Source organism: Siniperca chuatsi, linkage group LG4, assembly GCF_020085105.1.
Source record: "Siniperca chuatsi isolate FFG_IHB_CAS linkage group LG4, ASM2008510v1, whole genome shotgun sequence".
Lineage (NCBI taxonomy): Eukaryota > Metazoa > Chordata > Actinopteri > Centrarchiformes > Sinipercidae > Siniperca > Siniperca chuatsi.
Genome location: NC_058045.1, coordinates 11,092,934 through 11,109,835, shown reverse-complemented (window position 1 = coordinate 11,109,835; position 16,902 = coordinate 11,092,934). Strand labels below are relative to the sequence as shown.

Here is a 16,902-nt window from a genome sequence, read left to right as displayed (position 1 = left end):
AATGTCGCTCCTGATGATTGCCTAGTTTAAATTTTAAATTCATTTTAAATGTCATTGGGATGTAATTAGCAATTGTTATTTTAAAAAAATCATTTTAAAATATTAACTTGATGGTGTTATTTATGTATTCATTTGTACTTTTGACTGTTCAGATGAGCTGCTGTAACATGTGTTACTTCTTGGATTCAACAGTTATAAGGTGACACAGTTTTGAATTGGCATTTCTTGGTTCTGGAGACTTTCATTTCTTTCTGTGGGTGTCAGGTGATTGACAGAAAGCAGAATGTGCAGAGTGCAATGACGCAAAACAATTTATCTGAGTACAGTGATATTTGAGAAGAGAAATGCAAAATTAAGGTTGATGAATCACGCAGTTTGGTCACTTTTAAGGAGGTAAATTAAATCAAAGCAAATTAAAATTGGATTTTTCCTGAGAGGATGAGACACAAGGAGCAGCAGTGACACAATTAAAGGATGAGAGTGAAATAGTTAGAAGAAGAAAGAAGCAGAGCTGTGGCTTCCTACCTGTACTAAATCCATCATCACTGGAGTCCATTTTAGTGAAGTCAGTGTCAATGGAGGTGCGCTCAGCAGAGTCATTAGCACTGTCCAAACTGCCATGACTGACTGTGTCAAGATCACTGCCGTCTGAAGGGAGATAACAGAAAGGGAGAGGATGAAAGGTTAAAACAAATGACAGAGTACCAACAGGATTATAAGACCAGAACCCAGCTGGTACAAGAGCACTGTGTAAACACTCAGTGAATGAAAGGATGCCAGAGTGCCAAAAGAGAATCAAGGTTTCACTTTTCTGTCTTATTTTTACTTCAAAGAAAAGCAAAAAGGGGGGTTGAATTAATCAATTAAAGTGCACATTTTCATTTCACAACTTGTAAATTCACCAAAGAATTATTCACTGAAGTAACTAATGAATCATGTTCCTCCACATGATCGCATTTCCACTTTTGAAATTTAATATAAAATCCTCTTTGTGAAGTGAATGAGATCAAAATTAACCCACAACAACAACAACGTTACAATATATGGTGTAAAGCATGATGTTTTCATTAGAGCACTCATTTACATGTCTATTCATTACGAACTACAGGAAGTAAGAAACATTGTACATTTTCAGTCATCATTTACTGAATTTGTGTGCAATTTAAAAGTAATTACTGCTAAACTTAATGCAATCTCAAACAATTTAAGGCCTGATTAGTCTTGGGTATAAAACAATCAGTCAGTGTGGGAGTGTATGATATACTGTATCAGTTATCATACTGACATTGGGCAATAAATGCTTAAAAATATGTTCTGGCTGATAAATCGCAGTGATGATTCATTTGTTAATGTAAAAGAGTGTGTTTTCTTTTCTTATTGCTGTACTCTTTGTGATTACTTGCCAATTTTAAATGAATACATTTAAATTCATGTCTAACTTTCTGTGCATTTCTAAAAACTTGTGATGACTGTAGGGACCATATTTCACCTTTTTAATATTTGTAAAAACTTGTTTTCACTGGCAGTCAACATTTAAGGATTCACTTTCTAGAGAATAAATGCTAAAACAAAGATGTTTGACCAGATGTTTGTGGAAGTATTGCTAATAAAATGAAAAATATCAGTGTGCTGAAATTAACATGGACATTAGGGGGTACCAGATATCAGGTATCAGCAAAAAATCAATATAATGCATACCTGAGTCAGGACATTAGTATTCTTACCTGACAGCTGAGGATCTCTGTGCGGAGTCTGTTGTTTTCTCCCTGCTTGTTTGAACTGGAGCACACCTAGGACCACATTTCTCAGCTTTCCCCACAAAAAGTAGCCTCCTCTGGTGGTGGAGGGCCAGGTGCTCTCCAACACCGCCTAGAGCAATGAACATGTACAGTATATGTGGTCATTCATTGTCAGACTTAAACTAAACTGTTCAATTTAGAGTCAGATTAGCTTGCTTACTTGTATGTATGTACAGTACATACAAATAGCACGCACCTTGTTGTAGTACCCATAGGTGATAGCATTGGGTTGAACTCCAGCTTTCTTCATCTCAAACAGCACCCTGACAGCCAGGACTGGCTGGCTGTACTGTCCACACAGCTGCAGCAACACACGGTAACACACCTTCGACAGAAAATACCAGGATTTAAAAATTAAAAATGTGCACTGTAATTCAATTTATCAAAATCTACACTACTAAGTATGTCTATAGCTGTGTGGTTGTCTTATACTTAGCAGTTTCCCACCTCATCTGGAGCCTGCAATTTCTTGTCCTGCATCTTCCTCAGCACATCGTAAGCTGTACGAAGAGCCCGGACCTTAGAGTGGCAGGTGCCAACAAACCCTGGTAGGCAGATGAACCACAGGCCATAGCAGTGGCGCAGCAGACACTTGGACCACATCTGAGGCATAGACGAATAGGTTTTGGCCATCCTTTGAGCTGATTTGATCTCCTGAGATAAAAAAGATCACATGTAGAAATTAATCATTGTCCTTTAGCATCCAGATTTGCATTTAGCATTCACATTTATACCCTTATCCATCCTTATATACAATGAGTGCAGCAATTAAATGAGCTAAAATTCTTAAATTACAAACATAAAAAGAAACAAAAAACATGAAATAAGGATCAAATTATATGGCTTCTCAATAGAAAACGCTAGTAAAAGACATACAAATCAAGGGTAATTGAAGGTTTTCTTTATATATGGTATTTCTAGAACAAATACAGTATCATCATTCACCTCTAAGACTGAGTAAAAAGTAATGGCATTTCCTAGTCTATTTTCAAGAAAATCTCACTACTCATACTGCTGACCTGTTTAGAGCGTCTAAAGATGGCCATAGGACTGGCTGGGCTGCTGTGGCGTGAAGCCATGCCTGCTGATGGAGGACTTGGTCCCTCCAGTGGCTCCAAAAGCTCAGCATTCAGCACAGGGAACCCAGAGTAGCTGCAGAAAGACATATACTCACTCACATACCCTGATATAAACTGAAACAGACACCAATCCCAGATAAATACTGGCAAGCCAAGTGACATGCACAATAGTATGGCTCACACGCTGGAAGCTTGAGCACTGACATAAGAATCCAAAAGCGGTGTGTTCCGGGTCAAAATAATCACAAAGCCCTGAAGCAGTGACAAATTCTTTAACAATAGAGGCAATTTACAGTAAGTCTTTTTTTGGGAGCTGCATTGTGTACACCCAGTGTTGGTGAGAAGTGCTCTTTTCTTTTGTAGTGTGTGTCTTACACAGACACACACTACAAAAGAAAAGAGCCTGTCTTGAATCGATCCCTTAGAGATTAATCTGCAGTGTGGTACCTATAGCACAGAGGATGCTCTTCTCCCTGTGGTAGTGGAGGCAGCTCTGGAGGGTTGACATAGACCGTGTGCTCACTGCGGTGGGATTCATCCAGTTCGATCAGTCTGGTTTCCTCTGGCCGATCGCTGTCCATCTGGTTTTCAAGAGAAACACACAGACATCATTGTTCTTCCCTCTGTTCTTCATCTTTCCTCTTAGCTTTGCCATAAAAACAAATATATAGGTGCTAATGCTGCCTGGAGGCTCATGGACATCTGATACTGTATGAGCCCTCAGATCAGATCAGATATGAGGGTCAGTGAGGACAACCAGATGTCAGTAATGAGTCCATCTACATCAGAAATATGGCCCGTGTCCCCACCTTGTTTATCTAAAGGGCACTGCCAAGGCAGGGGCTTGATCCTATGAATCCTCCAAGACTAAATGAATCCAAGCTGCAGTGACCTGGACAAAACTGATGCCATGTTGCTCCAGGGACATGAAACCATTAAACTGTACCACTTTGGCAGCAATGCTTGATACTAAACTGCCACATTTCCTTCAGCTCAGACCTGACTGACTGATCGGCTGTATAGAGAAAAGTGTACACAGCTCCACTGCCTTCCTGCCTGTCTGAGAACAACAGCAGTGGCACTCCTTTGTGTTGCATGGCAAGGTAAAGCCCACATGTTCTTCACTACTGAAAATCACTACTGAATAGCTGTCTGGGAAATCATAGAAAGCCTGCTATGCTGATGTGAAGTCACTTGGCTTATCTGAATAGATTACCTGCTTATCTCGGACATGAGCGTCACAAAAACGTTAATAATATGGCAGCGGCTGAATAGCTCCCTGGTGCTACTGTGTTACAGGATTTGTTCCACTCAGTTGAGTGGATGATTCAGTCAACTGACTCTCACTGACCTATTTGCCCTCGCTTTGATTTGGCTCAGTGTTTCTCCGCTTATTGCCCTTCCTCTTACACCCAAGAGGTCTTTCTCAATCATGCACTTGTTGTCAACTTCAGCAGCATCGACGCTGAATGAATCAATGCTTCCACTTCTCAATAATAACCGCAATGACCACTCATACAGGAGCTCTAACTGCTCATGCAGGATGTAAATGTGACTTCCTGATTGCACAAGTTTGCAAGCACAGAGAGTTTTATTTGGAGGAGAGGAGGATGTTTTGTCCTTTTTTTTGCGTGTTACAAAACATGTGTAGGCAAGTTGCATTAATAGAAGCTGTCAAATCCCCAAATGATTAACCTCATGATTGACAATGAGTAGGACTAGTCCACACCCATGGGATTTCAACAACAAAACTCATTTTCAACTAATATGAATTATCGCCTCTGTCTTCCTCTGTCATCTTCGCTATTGTATTTCAGAGAGACTTTGAGTCAGGATAGTGCACAGAGTCATCTCAGCAAATGGCAAGCACAAATAATTAATCTCACTGTCTCAGCGTCACCTCAAGAGTCTCTAACAGTTCTTTATAACCTCAGCTAATGCACATCCTCACATTCAAGGCCTTTCCTTCACTTTTAGCCCCACTCCCATTTGATTTATTCAGGACACACACACACCAAACACTCAAGTCACTGAGTCACGTGCTAAGAACAATGGGAAACACTTTGATTAGGATCATGCCTGATGCTACTACTGCCAAAAAGGGGGGGAAAAGTATTAAAAAAACAACCAAACATTCACCCTCACAAACATAAAAGGTTTAAACTCCAACACAAGCTCTGGTAGCTTACCTTGCCTCCATTGGTGAATAGCTACCAGGCAGGGGCCATGGTGACAAAGAGAGCAGCAGAAAAGACAAAAGGCAGAACATCAGAGAAGAAGAAGAGGACAACAATAGACAGACCAAAAAAGTACAGAAAGACAGAAAAGCACTTTTAAAAAGGGCACATTAGAGATGAGAAAAGCTTAGTGCTGATGTTAATAACAGGCTCAAGGGAGATGTTGGAGTGTTAATTACTATTTGTTTCTTTCTATTAGTTCCTGTTATTTGCTTATTAGCTTTTCAAATTAAACCAAGACCTTAACAAGACATCTTAATTGAGAGGACAGCATGTGATTAATCTTTTCTCTACATGCCTCTGCTTTTTTCTTCTGCACACCGGTGGAGGCCAGACTAAATATTGTTATTGGAGCATTTGTTCCTACACAGCAGAATGATGCAGTACTTCTGATGAATTGTCTCTGACACAGAAAATAAATCCATAATGAATAAATAATAAATTAGCTGCAAACCTCACCTTATCAACACACTCATCAAAGAAAGCCAGGCTGGCATCTTTATCACTGACAAAGGAGCACTCCTCTATGAAACGGCTGAACATTTGAGTCTTGGTCATGAGGGAGTAAAACCTCTGATGGGAGCGGTCTCTGCTCTTCAGGAAGCCTATGATACATAACACATTATGTAATGACAAACATGACAAGTGGGTATTGACATCACTTCAATTCAATTCAAAACAACATGGCAACAAAAAATTGGAAGCACAGAAAGAGTTTATCACAAAATATTCAGTGGGGGACAAGAATAGAAACACACTGGTTAGTTGTTATTCTATTGAACCAGCACATAGCTCTATATCAGATTCTAAAACTCGACATTCACTTATCAAGCTGTTTCAGAATGTTTATAGGGACAACATGCAGACTTAACCAACATTTAAAGGAAATGAATACCGTGGTATGAAACAAGTAGTTCTCCACTGCTCCGCTTACATAAGAGCACACAGATGTGCGGAGACATTGTGCTATTACTCTTGGTGGACTTGTCAGCCTAATTTCCAGTGAGGCTTAAGTTAAATCACTAGACTCATTACAGCAGTGATTTAGGCCAAACTTTGATGCAGCACACTCAGACTTTAACCCCCTGACCTACTACAGCACCAAATCACATATAGACATGGCAGCAATAGCGTGTCAGCGTGTTTTTGTGGTTACATACATACATATGTACGTGTTTTGTGATTACATAGAGTATAACATTGCAAACTGAGACTGAAGTTTACCTTGGAGATCAAAGAGAGAACTGGCATCAGTGGTCTTCTCAGAGGGGGCTTGGGTGATGGGCAGCAGGTAGGAGCGGTAACCTTGTAGGATGGCTGCCATGAAGCGCAGGAAGGCCTCCTGGATCTCCAGCTCCAGAGTGTGGAGGCTCTTCCCACCATTGAGCTCACTGTCAGTTACTGTGTGCTCCATCTGCACGCCTTCACGGTTCAGCTGACCACCTGAGAGCACATAACAGTAGATTATGTAGAATGTATAAACAACATGGCAACAAAAAATTGGAAGCACAGAAAGAGTTTATCACAAAATATTCAGTGGGGGGCAAGAATAGAAACACACTGCAGAGAGAAAATTGTTTTAAACTTGTTAGTTGTTATTCTATTTAACCAGCACATAGCTCCAACAATACTTTAGCTAACCAAATAACAGACATATATATTACCTTCTAAAATGCAGATACCACAATGAATACCATCAATGCTGAAACAATGCAAATAGTGCAAATGCCGTCACTTTCCCCAAAATGTGACAACTAGCATAAAGCCAAGGTATACTGTTACTGTTCTCAAAAAAGAGTCCACAGCCACACTAGCAGCTTTGTGAGGCTGTACTTATAGGCACAGAGGTGCTTTGAGCTAAACGCTAATGTCAGCAAACTAACATTCTCACAAGGACAATGCTAACATGCTAATGTTCAGCATGTTTGTTTACTATGTTCAGCATCTTAGTTTAGCATGTTAACACACTAACACTTGGTAAGTAGCAATAAACACAAAGTAGAGCTGAGGCTGAACTGAACAAATTAAGATTTTGATCTGATGATGGTGCTGGATGAAAAGTTAAGGGATCACCAAAGATTACAATTAATTTTGAGGGAATGAATGTGTGTACCAAATTTCATGGGAATCCATTCAATAGTTGTTGCGACATTTCACTCAGAACTGCTAAAGGAAAAATCAGGGGATCAACAAAGTCAGTAGGCTTCACCCTCTGGGGACCATGAATGTCTGCACAAAATGTTCACTCTGGACTCTGGACCAAAATGGAGGACGCCATGAGCCACAACACTAGCGTGGCTAAAATATTGCACCGTTATAACACAGTTATAAACAACTATTAGCAAGCAATTAATTTCTGGGTGCATTTTGTATGTTTCACTATCACTGGCCAAAAATAGACCACCTCCACCTGATATTATATTTTCAGTTCAGCTAAAATGGAGTGTGATAGCAGAAAACATCAAAGGTAAATGTTAATCTGTCACAATCAAAGAGCTTCTTTCTAGGCTGGGATTCATTTTGCATTGATGTTTATCTGTCACAGAGAAAGAAAATCCATGTTAGAAGAAGCAGATATTTCTGTTTTTACTGCAGACAGATCATAATATACCCTAATACATTCAGCTAGATGACATGCTGAAATCTGAGTAAAGGGGCAAAAGCAATTCTGGGAATCACAGTAAATGACTAATTTAAGTAAAAATTAATGAGGCAGGTTGAGCAGGAGTGGGTATGCCATAAAGACTAAATTACATTTCATCAACAATATCTCCTGGGATGCACTAAACATCGTAAGATGGTTTTATATAACAGTGTAAGCATCCAATGAGTTTTCCTGTAAAATAGACTGTACAGGCTGACTCAACAGACTCAAGTAGCCAAACTAAATAATTAATGAAACCACATATAAAATGATGCAGCATCAGACTGGACTCACCCTCAGTGAGCTGCTGATAGAGCTTATTCAGGGCATTCAGAAGATGTTTACAGGCTCTCCTGGGCAAGATTTTCCACGTTAAAGCCTTCTTGTCGTCTTTTCTGAAAGCACACCATATGGTTTTCATTAGACGGGAGGACAGTCAAGAAACATTGCAAAGAGATATAAGGAGGAGGACAGATTCACTGACATCAGCACTGATAATTTAATCTCTCTATCTGTCGAATTGATGTAGGAGTCCAGCGGTACCCAAATGTACTTTTTTGTACAGTACAAATATTTCACATTGCAGCTCTTATCGTTATATAAGAGGCTCTTACTGACAGATACCAATAACCTTGGAAAGAACTTTCATCATCAGACCAATAAAAACCTAAACCATGAGATGATGGTGTCTTAAAGTTGAAGGTGGCCATCTATCACAGTGCAGTTGTGGTTAGAGGTCACTTACTGGGAGATTGTGTTGGTATCCAGATCCACACAGCTGATGTCAGCTGGGGGCACATAAAGGTCAAAGTATCGGGAGTCCACACCCACTATGAAAGGGCATGGCGCACTGAGCACACCGGCCAGCGCCAGCGGGCACAGAGGGATGTAGGGGCATGGCCAGTGGAAGGGGAAGATCATCTGAAAGGGAGGAGACATTTCCATCAGTATAATGCCTCAATATGATCGATGCATCGAGATTTAAACAGGGAGCTAGACAGTAATCTGTCTTATTTTTTGAGAATTTCATATGCGCATTTTTTTAAAGAACGTTTTTCAGAGCTAATTGTTGCTTGAACATCTTTAATACCAGATGGTCTTCTTTGATGTGATTATGGGCAATTCATTGACGCCACAGCTCTACCTCTTACCTCATCCACCATTGTGCCTATAATCACATTAAAGACCACCCTCTTTAGTGTTATTATGAGAAAAAGCGAAAAGGAATGAAAAGAACAAAAGACTTACAGACACAAGGGCCTCTGTAACACTGGTGAGTACAGCTGGACGCAGAGAATGAACCAGGATCTTGTGCTCTGTGACAGCCAGCACCAGCAGAGTGGCTGCGTTCTTCGGGCCCAGATTCAGTAGTAATGTGGAGAGGCTTCCACCACTACAGCACAAAACACACACACACACACACAAATAAATTAAATGGTTCCAGATCAAGACAACAGCAAATACAGTATGTCTTCATGTTCTAATTGTGCATTTCACTCATGTTTCCCTACCTGAGAGGCAGTGGAGAGGACACAGGTTGGCTGAGTATCAGGCTGTCATGTGGAGAGAGCTGTGGGAGACACACAGGAGAGTGTTAGAGCATCAGTGGGTGGAGGATTTAGGCTGAGACAACCATGTGTTTTAAGACATTCATGTTAAACCAAATAAAGCAAGCATACAGAACTGATGTCATTACTTCACTCATCAAATTTCACATTTTAAGCTCACCTGCACTAGGATGCGTGGTCTCTGAGTAGAGGGGAATGGCACAGTTTGCATGAAGTGAGAGATGTGCCTGTGAGTAAAAAAATAATCACTTAATAAAGCAGCAAGGGCACCCAATGCTGTCTGCAAGACTAAGAATAGACCTGAATATTTGAACCAGAGTGAATGACTTCAACAAAGAGAATGAATCTGTAACTAACTTTTCAATAGGCAGGGCATGTGGTCCAGAGATGGAGTATCGGTAGAGAAAAGTGAGAAAGCTCCTGAAGGACTGGAAGAAGGGCCAGTGGGAGAGCAGACAGATGCTCTTGTTGCTGTAAACACTCCTGGTTCCATCAGGTCCAAGATCAGAGCTTGGCAGGCCAAGCTGTGAGCGCTGACGCTCAGACAGGTTCTCCTCTGAGTAAGGCTCATAGAACTGGATGGCTGCTCCGTACACCTGCAAGCAAAAGGATTGCAGCATAATCAGCATAAAGAGTATCCAATACATGCACAAGTATGCACACACACAAAAAGACTTGTTAACATTCTGATGCAAACTTTACAAAGACATAAACCACAGTAGTCAGAGGTCCTTTTGAAAGAACTTATTCAGCTAAGATGTTGTGGTGACTCCATTTTGAAGTTGTTCCTCCTAAATAAATAAACAATTCATTGCAGACATGAAGTGCCAGGAGACTAGTCTGCAGACTAGAGGTTCCAGGGAAGAAGGAGTGAGCACTGAGGCATTCAGCATTTAAAACTTATGCACCAGCCCAAGTGGTGCATGAGCTATCCATTATTCAAAAGATGAGCCGCAAAAAAATCTTTCATGCTGCATTGCATTCAAAGACTAAACGCCTTTTAGTATTCCAAACACAGCCTTTAGAACATTTTTGATTCCAGTCAGAGTTTAGAAATTGATTGAGATTGTCTGGTATTCCTAGAAATACTACAGCAGTTCATCAACAAACGAATCCACAAGGGATACTAATGCGCAGAGAGAGACAAAGGGGGAGATAAAGATGGAGAGGCTGGCTGAAATTAAGTAAATGAAACTTAGTTAGCACTCTTAACTCTGAATTTAGAACTCTGAAGTGAGTGGTGGTTTCCTTATACATGAATATGTGTTTGTAGGTTTCTGTGGGCTTTGCATGACACAGAAGGGCATAAAAAGATAAGTGAAACACACAAAAAGTCCAATAAAAAAAAAGATTATGAGAAAGGAACATGTTTATTCGTCACTCTAATGTAAGTAGGTAGTTTTACCTTTTCTCCAGAGGCACCTGTCAGTACAAATGTGGAAAACACAGGCAGGGAGTGTTTGGTGTGTGCTGGCCAGCACTCAATCGTAGCCCCCATGGGCAAGCAGAACATGGGCACTGACTCAGGCAGTGGGAAGGACTCGTAGTCCTCTTTGGGGTACCTACACAGCAGACCTGGACACAAATACACACAGCAAAGCCAAGTGAAACACAGTCGTCACAACTCCATTACATGTTTATTTACAGGCAAGAATACCTGAATACCTGAATTTCCACAATCAGATTACGAGAGCATTCTGAATTAGGTTTAGCTCATAATACAAATTATGTACACCACTTTACCTGCTTTGTATGCGATTGTGTTTGCTTTAGCCAGAGACTTCTTATAACAAAGGTAGACAGAGGATCCCCACTGGAATATGAGAAAAGACAAAGACCATAACAGATCAATCAAAACCTGCATTATTTGTATGGACACCCTAGGGATCTAATTGTGTTCTCAGAGCTCTCTCCCACCATGCTGCTGTTGAGATTCTTGTCCACCTTGCAGAAGGTGTGAGGAGGCGTCTCCCCCTTGCCAGGGATGATGATGCAGACATCAGTGACAGCCAGTGAAGTGTGGGGCTGGCTCTTCGGGGCGCGGCGGTAGGTGATGTAGATGCGTTGCGACGACGAGCTGCTGATGTTGGCAGGACGACCTGAGGGCGTGGTCTGGACGATGTGACATCCAGGCTTTAGCTTCTCTTTCCACTCAAACAGAATCCTGAAATACGAGACAGTGTTAGACTGAATTTTTATATGATCATTTTGGAACAAGACAGTCTTAAAAAATATTACTGGAGAGCTTTGAAAATATATTCATTGAGGAGATGTCAGACTAGATCATTTGTTTAAGAGCAGATTATAGTGACCCAAGGCAGAATGATTAGTGGTGCTGGGTGAGTAAAGGGTCAGTGACTAAGGATTATTGCTTACCCAAGATCTGTCAGTGGAGGCTTATCTCTGCCTCGCTTGAAGCACAAGAAGATCTGTGGGCCCCTGAGGCTGGCTCCATTGAGCTCTGCAGAGAGGCCTGAGGGGGTGCTTTCCACACAGGTGAAACCCGGGGGTACCTCTTCACCCAGGGAGCGGATCACCACAGCGACGTCGGTGATGGGGGCTTTGGGTTTCACAGACTTGGGACCGGCATCATCAAAGTGGAGCTCCTCCTCCAGAGGCTTGGACGAGTCGGTGAGGCCGGCAACCACAAAGTAGTCGGCTACACGAGGCCCTTTATCCTCCATCATTTCCCATCCCACACTGTGGGCTGAAAAGTAGAGAAGCGGGAGGGATTTCATTATGCATTTTAATCATATTGCTAGATGTAGTCTAGCTTAAAAACAAGAGGAAAATGGGCCTTTGCCATAAGGAAACAACCTGGCTGAGGGGACTAGGCTGGCTAAAACAATATCACCTTTAAAATCACTCTCTGAGCACACTGTATTAATTGTCTCGCTGCTCCAATTGTTGCATTGAACATGGGAATAGAGATACAATGGGGCATGTAAAATAGACATTACCTACATTACAAATGCATACTACACTACAGAAATAACAGAATATAATGAGAGCATCTGGAAGCATTTAGCATGCATTCCTGTCTGCAAAAACACCATATTTCAACAAGAAATATGGGAGGGTTTAAGACCAATGACCTTGCTATATGCCATGACCGATTATGTAAAATAAAACACATGCCTTTGTAGAAAAAAAGAAATGTCTGGAAAGGAAAAGTACCAGAAACATAAGTGAGCATCAGGAAATGAAGAGCGAGCGCACTGCAGTGTGAGCAAAAAGCTTTTTCTGAGCTTTTAGCAAGGTAATATTCAGATAACATATATTCTGTGCTCAACAACGTCGAGAGAAAGAAAGGAATAGAGGAAGCGCCTGTGAGTCAGCTTGTTATAGCTTTATCACAAAGCATGGAACCCTGGAAGCCCTGGAAGCCCTCTTAGCGCTGGGCCAGCTTATTGTGCTTCAGCTGAAGAGCCTGCTTTATCTCTCTCTGCAGTTCATCCACACTCACTAGCAAACTGATAAACAGCTGCCTATTATTTCCCCCACTGGGATATGAAAGAGTTAGTATAAAGTTATCCCCCTCCTCTGTGCTGGATGTGTCACTGCTAGGAACCATGGCACACAAGAAGCTGTGGCCATATCTCACCCACTTAGGACTTTGGCTTCCACTGGCTTTAAAGCTAATAGATATGTGTGCCGTTCCCCCATGTGGCCGAGCGATGGGACAGAAAGCTAAGCACTGCTTACAGGCTTAGGGTGTGAAACTGACCGCTAACATGAGAACATGGAAAAAGGAAGATAATCTATAGTAGCAAGCACATTGCAGCATTAGTCATGCTGAGGGATGAGAATGATTCAGCCACATGTAACTGGACAGTCAGAGAACACCTACATTTAGTTATTTGGCTAATTTCTGAGCCTACTAGAAACAGTTCACCAAAAACTTAATTCAAATATATGTCTTCCTTCATAAGCCTGTTTGCTCTGTACATTAGTGAGAGTGATCTTTTCAAATGATGTCTCATCATCACAAGGTTGTTCATGGATTTGCAGTGTTTCAGCCTACATGTGTTTATGAGTGTTTATGTCCACTGTTCCCGGATTATCTGATGGCTGTTGTGATGCTTGTTGAGCCTAGTGGGTATACCCAATGACTCAGCATGCCAAACAGCAAAAAGTTTTCAGCTTTTGTTTTTATCTCCTTAAATACTGGATTTCATTAATGGAAAAATATACACATTACAGTAGAACTTATGAATAACAGTATTGTTTTTCTTCTGCATCTTTTGTTCACTTAGGTTTTCAAAATGTATTAAAAAAGTGTTATGAGTCATTCTGACTCTTTCAAGATGTCATATTATTTTCACAACTGATGCATATTTAAGGTGGTTGCTTAACTATTCTCCTTTCCATGTTGCTCCACTGGTTCCACTTTTCTTCATTCTTTGACGAATGACACCAAAGCATTTCATATTGAGCAGTCTATTAGAAAAACTGTTCTACTTTAATTTGTCTATAAAAGAAGACATATGATGGTCTTTTTTTCTGTATTAGATTTATTAGATTATTAGATTATAATAGAGCCTATTTGAGAGCAGATAATGTCTGCAAACGTAACATGTCTCAGACTGCTGTCCCACCAGAATTCCCCATAAATGCAGTATCAATGTCAAGTATTTGTTGAGGCAATATACATAATATAGAGGGTTCACAAACTTTCCATCGTCACCGTAAAATTTTCTGTAAAAGATACTGTTAAACACAATGATTATGATAAAGAAAGACAAAACATTTAATCCGTAAAATACCTGCTCTCAGTAGGTATTGAATGAATGCTGCTAAATATACAGCTGATGGCCTTGGCAGATGTGTCATATAATACTTGGAAAGTTCAGGATTAAATATTGATGTAATCTCCAGCTCGAACTAACACTACATCCACTGCGTCTATTCCTCCCTCTGAACAGGAAGCAAAGGCCTAAAATTATATCTAATCCTTGCCAACATTAAAACTGAACACAGAACTGGAGATTGAACATTTCTTACTTTGATGCTAAAACGAACATTGTTCTTGTTAAATACAAGTCGACTAATGGGCTGTGTCATTACCACAGATGTATTCTGCTCAGAGTCTCTGAGACAGCCTGTGAATAAAATGTTTTAAACGTAAATATCAACAGATATACCCTGAATATAAAAATTAACAGCTATAACAATAATTGATGTGTCTGTTTATCTCATGTTTCTCTATATTATTGGCCTTTTTGTTGTATTGATCTGGAAGCTATTACACACCTCTCAGTGAACAAGTCTGTCCACAGTTTTTCCCTTTTTCCTAGTAGTGTTTTTTGTGAGTTTTACTTTGATTTCCATTAGTGTCTAAGGTTGATAATGCTGGGTAGACTGCACTAGATTAGAAACGTTATTAGCCTTCTGCTGTCATGTGTCTTGTGCTTTGTTTTTTGTTTTTTTTTGTTTGTACACAGTATTGCATCCCTTTGACTGTTCAGTCCATCAATCTAGAAAGACTTGTCTTCTAAAATCCTCTGAGACCTGCTTTGGTGACAAAAAGCCTATAAATAAACCTGACTCGACCAGACTTGATATTTCATTTTTCACATGATTTTCAACTATCTTCTTACTGTCTCACTTATTGTAGGCAAGCCTGTGTTAGCTCAACACTGGAAGTGAGTGACTCACGGTCTCCCCAGAAACTGCAATCTTTTCATTGACCACAGTTTTCTTCATAAAAGCAGCACAAATAAGGACACAGCGGATTTCCTCTTCTTGCCAGCTAACAAGCCAACTTCCCTATTCACATCCACTATTGTTTTTATGAGTCACCTCCAACCGTCAGCTTTACAGAGATGACAAATTGTCAGTAATTTGTTAACCACTTGTGCCATAATGTTCCCAACATTTTAATTTCACCATCAAGGAGCCACAAACGTAGATTTTTCCGACAGTCTGTCTGAGAACATCACACTTCATCTTCTGTATCTGCTAGTCTCAGTGCATCATTTAAAATACTGCAATATGCCTTTTATGGTTAGACCATTGATTAAATGTAAACACCTTGATGTCTTGTTTATCACTTTAAACCCTTTTCCTTGTAGTGCACCCTGACATATTTGGTATCTAGGGAAACCTTAGAGCTATGACTAAAATCTAAAATTCTTTGGATTTTAACAGTGCTTGTCCACACTGAACCAACTACAACTTTGTCAACTACAAATAATTAAAACATGTTTTACAAAATACTGACAAAATACTGTCTGGAATAAGATTAAATTCAATATGGAAGTTAGAACATTTGAAACAATATAACCGATTATTATCTCCTTCTCCTCATCATATTTATATTTCATGCAAAGAACTTTTTTTCCTCTATTTTTTTTCCCAAACAGTCATGCAGGATTTAGACATTGAACCTTTAAAAATAATTGACCTTCTCTCTAACACTGTATGTGATTTTGTGGTGTGAAATATAAGCTTTTAGACTTTTGCTCTGAGCGTCAGTGTTGTTGTAATTATGGCCCCAGAGACAGAGGCAGCGGCTGCTGGACAGTCAGTCCCAGGCTGTGCAGGGATTAGAGAGCTGTGTTAACAGCAGGGAGGGCAGGGAGGATGGGCAGTCTGATCTGGGGAGGGAACCACCACAACATTTCACTCAGCATCTGTTCCCTCTTAGCCCTGAAGACAACCCTCAGCCTCATCATCCATTTGCATTCCTTATGTTTGACAGGGGGGACCCTGCCTGCTTGATGAGGAAACCACACACGCCCAAGATAAATAGAGCAGGAAGATGAACGAGAAAATAATCTGGTTTCCTGAAACATACTAAAGAAAAATATTCAAGAACTCTGCACGATAGGCTTGCAACGCTTGCATTTCGTGCATTGGCAATATTTGGTTTACCACAAAGCCAGAAAATGGTCCTTTGAAAAACACAACTGACCATAGCGACCATAATAATACAGAGGGGTTTTCTCATATGCCCACATCAGAAGAAGCCATCTTATGGAGCATCTACACGGGATGCAATGAAATAAGCCTCCATATGACTTCATTGTAACCAATGGGCGCACTGTAAATATAGTGAATCACACACAGGCTGCGATGCTCACTACAAACCATTAAATTATTCTTGCAATGCATAAAGCTGTATGACAAAAATATAATCTATTTACCGTGTCGGTTAATTATCCTAATCAACCATCCAACCTTAAAATAATCATTCAAAGGATCCCGTTTGCAACGCTAACAGCCATCATCACAAATAAGATCACAGTCTCAAAGTATTACAAAATACCCGAGAAACACCTTTATTATTGAGACTGGATGTGTGAGCGTCGTTTGTTTTTATTCTCAATAAAAAAAGAATCTACTCACATCTCAGAATCACGGCGATTGAAAGATGATCTGGCGAATATGAGCCGAAATAAAACCCAGATTTCTTTCAAGGAGAAATATTATTCCTCGGTGTTTGCTTCGGCTATTTTTTTTCTCTGTCTAAATTTGTTATCATAAAAAATAATAATTCACATTGGGTTGGACGAATCCGAATAGACCTTGTAGTCCCGAGCAGCGTTTTATCCAGACCTGTACGGTTCACGT

The 16,902-nt window shown here is 40.4% G+C and overlaps 1 protein-coding gene across 2 annotated transcripts in view; it reads right to left on the bottom strand.

Moving 5' to 3' along the window:
* Window positions 1–16,902, bottom strand: part of dennd4a (DENN/MADD domain containing 4A) — a 25,179-nt gene extending 8,277 nt beyond the window's left edge. The window contains exons 1-20 of one of the 2 annotated variants that reach the window (XM_044194190.1): window positions 16,678–16,902; window positions 11,704–12,034; window positions 11,245–11,491; window positions 11,071–11,140; window positions 10,733–10,902; window positions 9,685–9,923; window positions 9,488–9,554; window positions 9,271–9,329; window positions 9,008–9,152; window positions 8,505–8,680; window positions 8,054–8,154; window positions 6,340–6,558; window positions 5,575–5,720; window positions 5,068–5,088; window positions 3,326–3,459; window positions 2,819–2,951; window positions 2,247–2,453; window positions 1,996–2,124; window positions 1,725–1,869; window positions 526–648 (exon numbers count right to left, since the gene is read on the bottom strand). In XM_044194190.1, the coding sequence (XP_044050125.1) occupies window positions 526–648; window positions 1,725–1,869; window positions 1,996–2,124; window positions 2,247–2,453; window positions 2,819–2,951; window positions 3,326–3,459; window positions 5,068–5,088; window positions 5,575–5,720; window positions 6,340–6,558; window positions 8,054–8,154; window positions 8,505–8,680; window positions 9,008–9,152; window positions 9,271–9,329; window positions 9,488–9,554; window positions 9,685–9,923; window positions 10,733–10,902; window positions 11,071–11,140; window positions 11,245–11,491; window positions 11,704–12,014 (2,842 nt within the window). In that variant the 5' untranslated portion in view covers window positions 12,015–12,034; window positions 16,678–16,902. The remainder of the gene's footprint in view (window positions 1–525; window positions 649–1,724; window positions 1,870–1,995; window positions 2,125–2,246; window positions 2,454–2,818; window positions 2,952–3,325; window positions 3,460–5,067; window positions 5,089–5,574; window positions 5,721–6,339; window positions 6,559–8,053; window positions 8,155–8,504; window positions 8,681–9,007; window positions 9,153–9,270; window positions 9,330–9,487; window positions 9,555–9,684; window positions 9,924–10,732; window positions 10,903–11,070; window positions 11,141–11,244; window positions 11,492–11,703; window positions 12,035–16,677) is intronic. The other variant, XM_044194191.1, reaches the window with a different exon arrangement.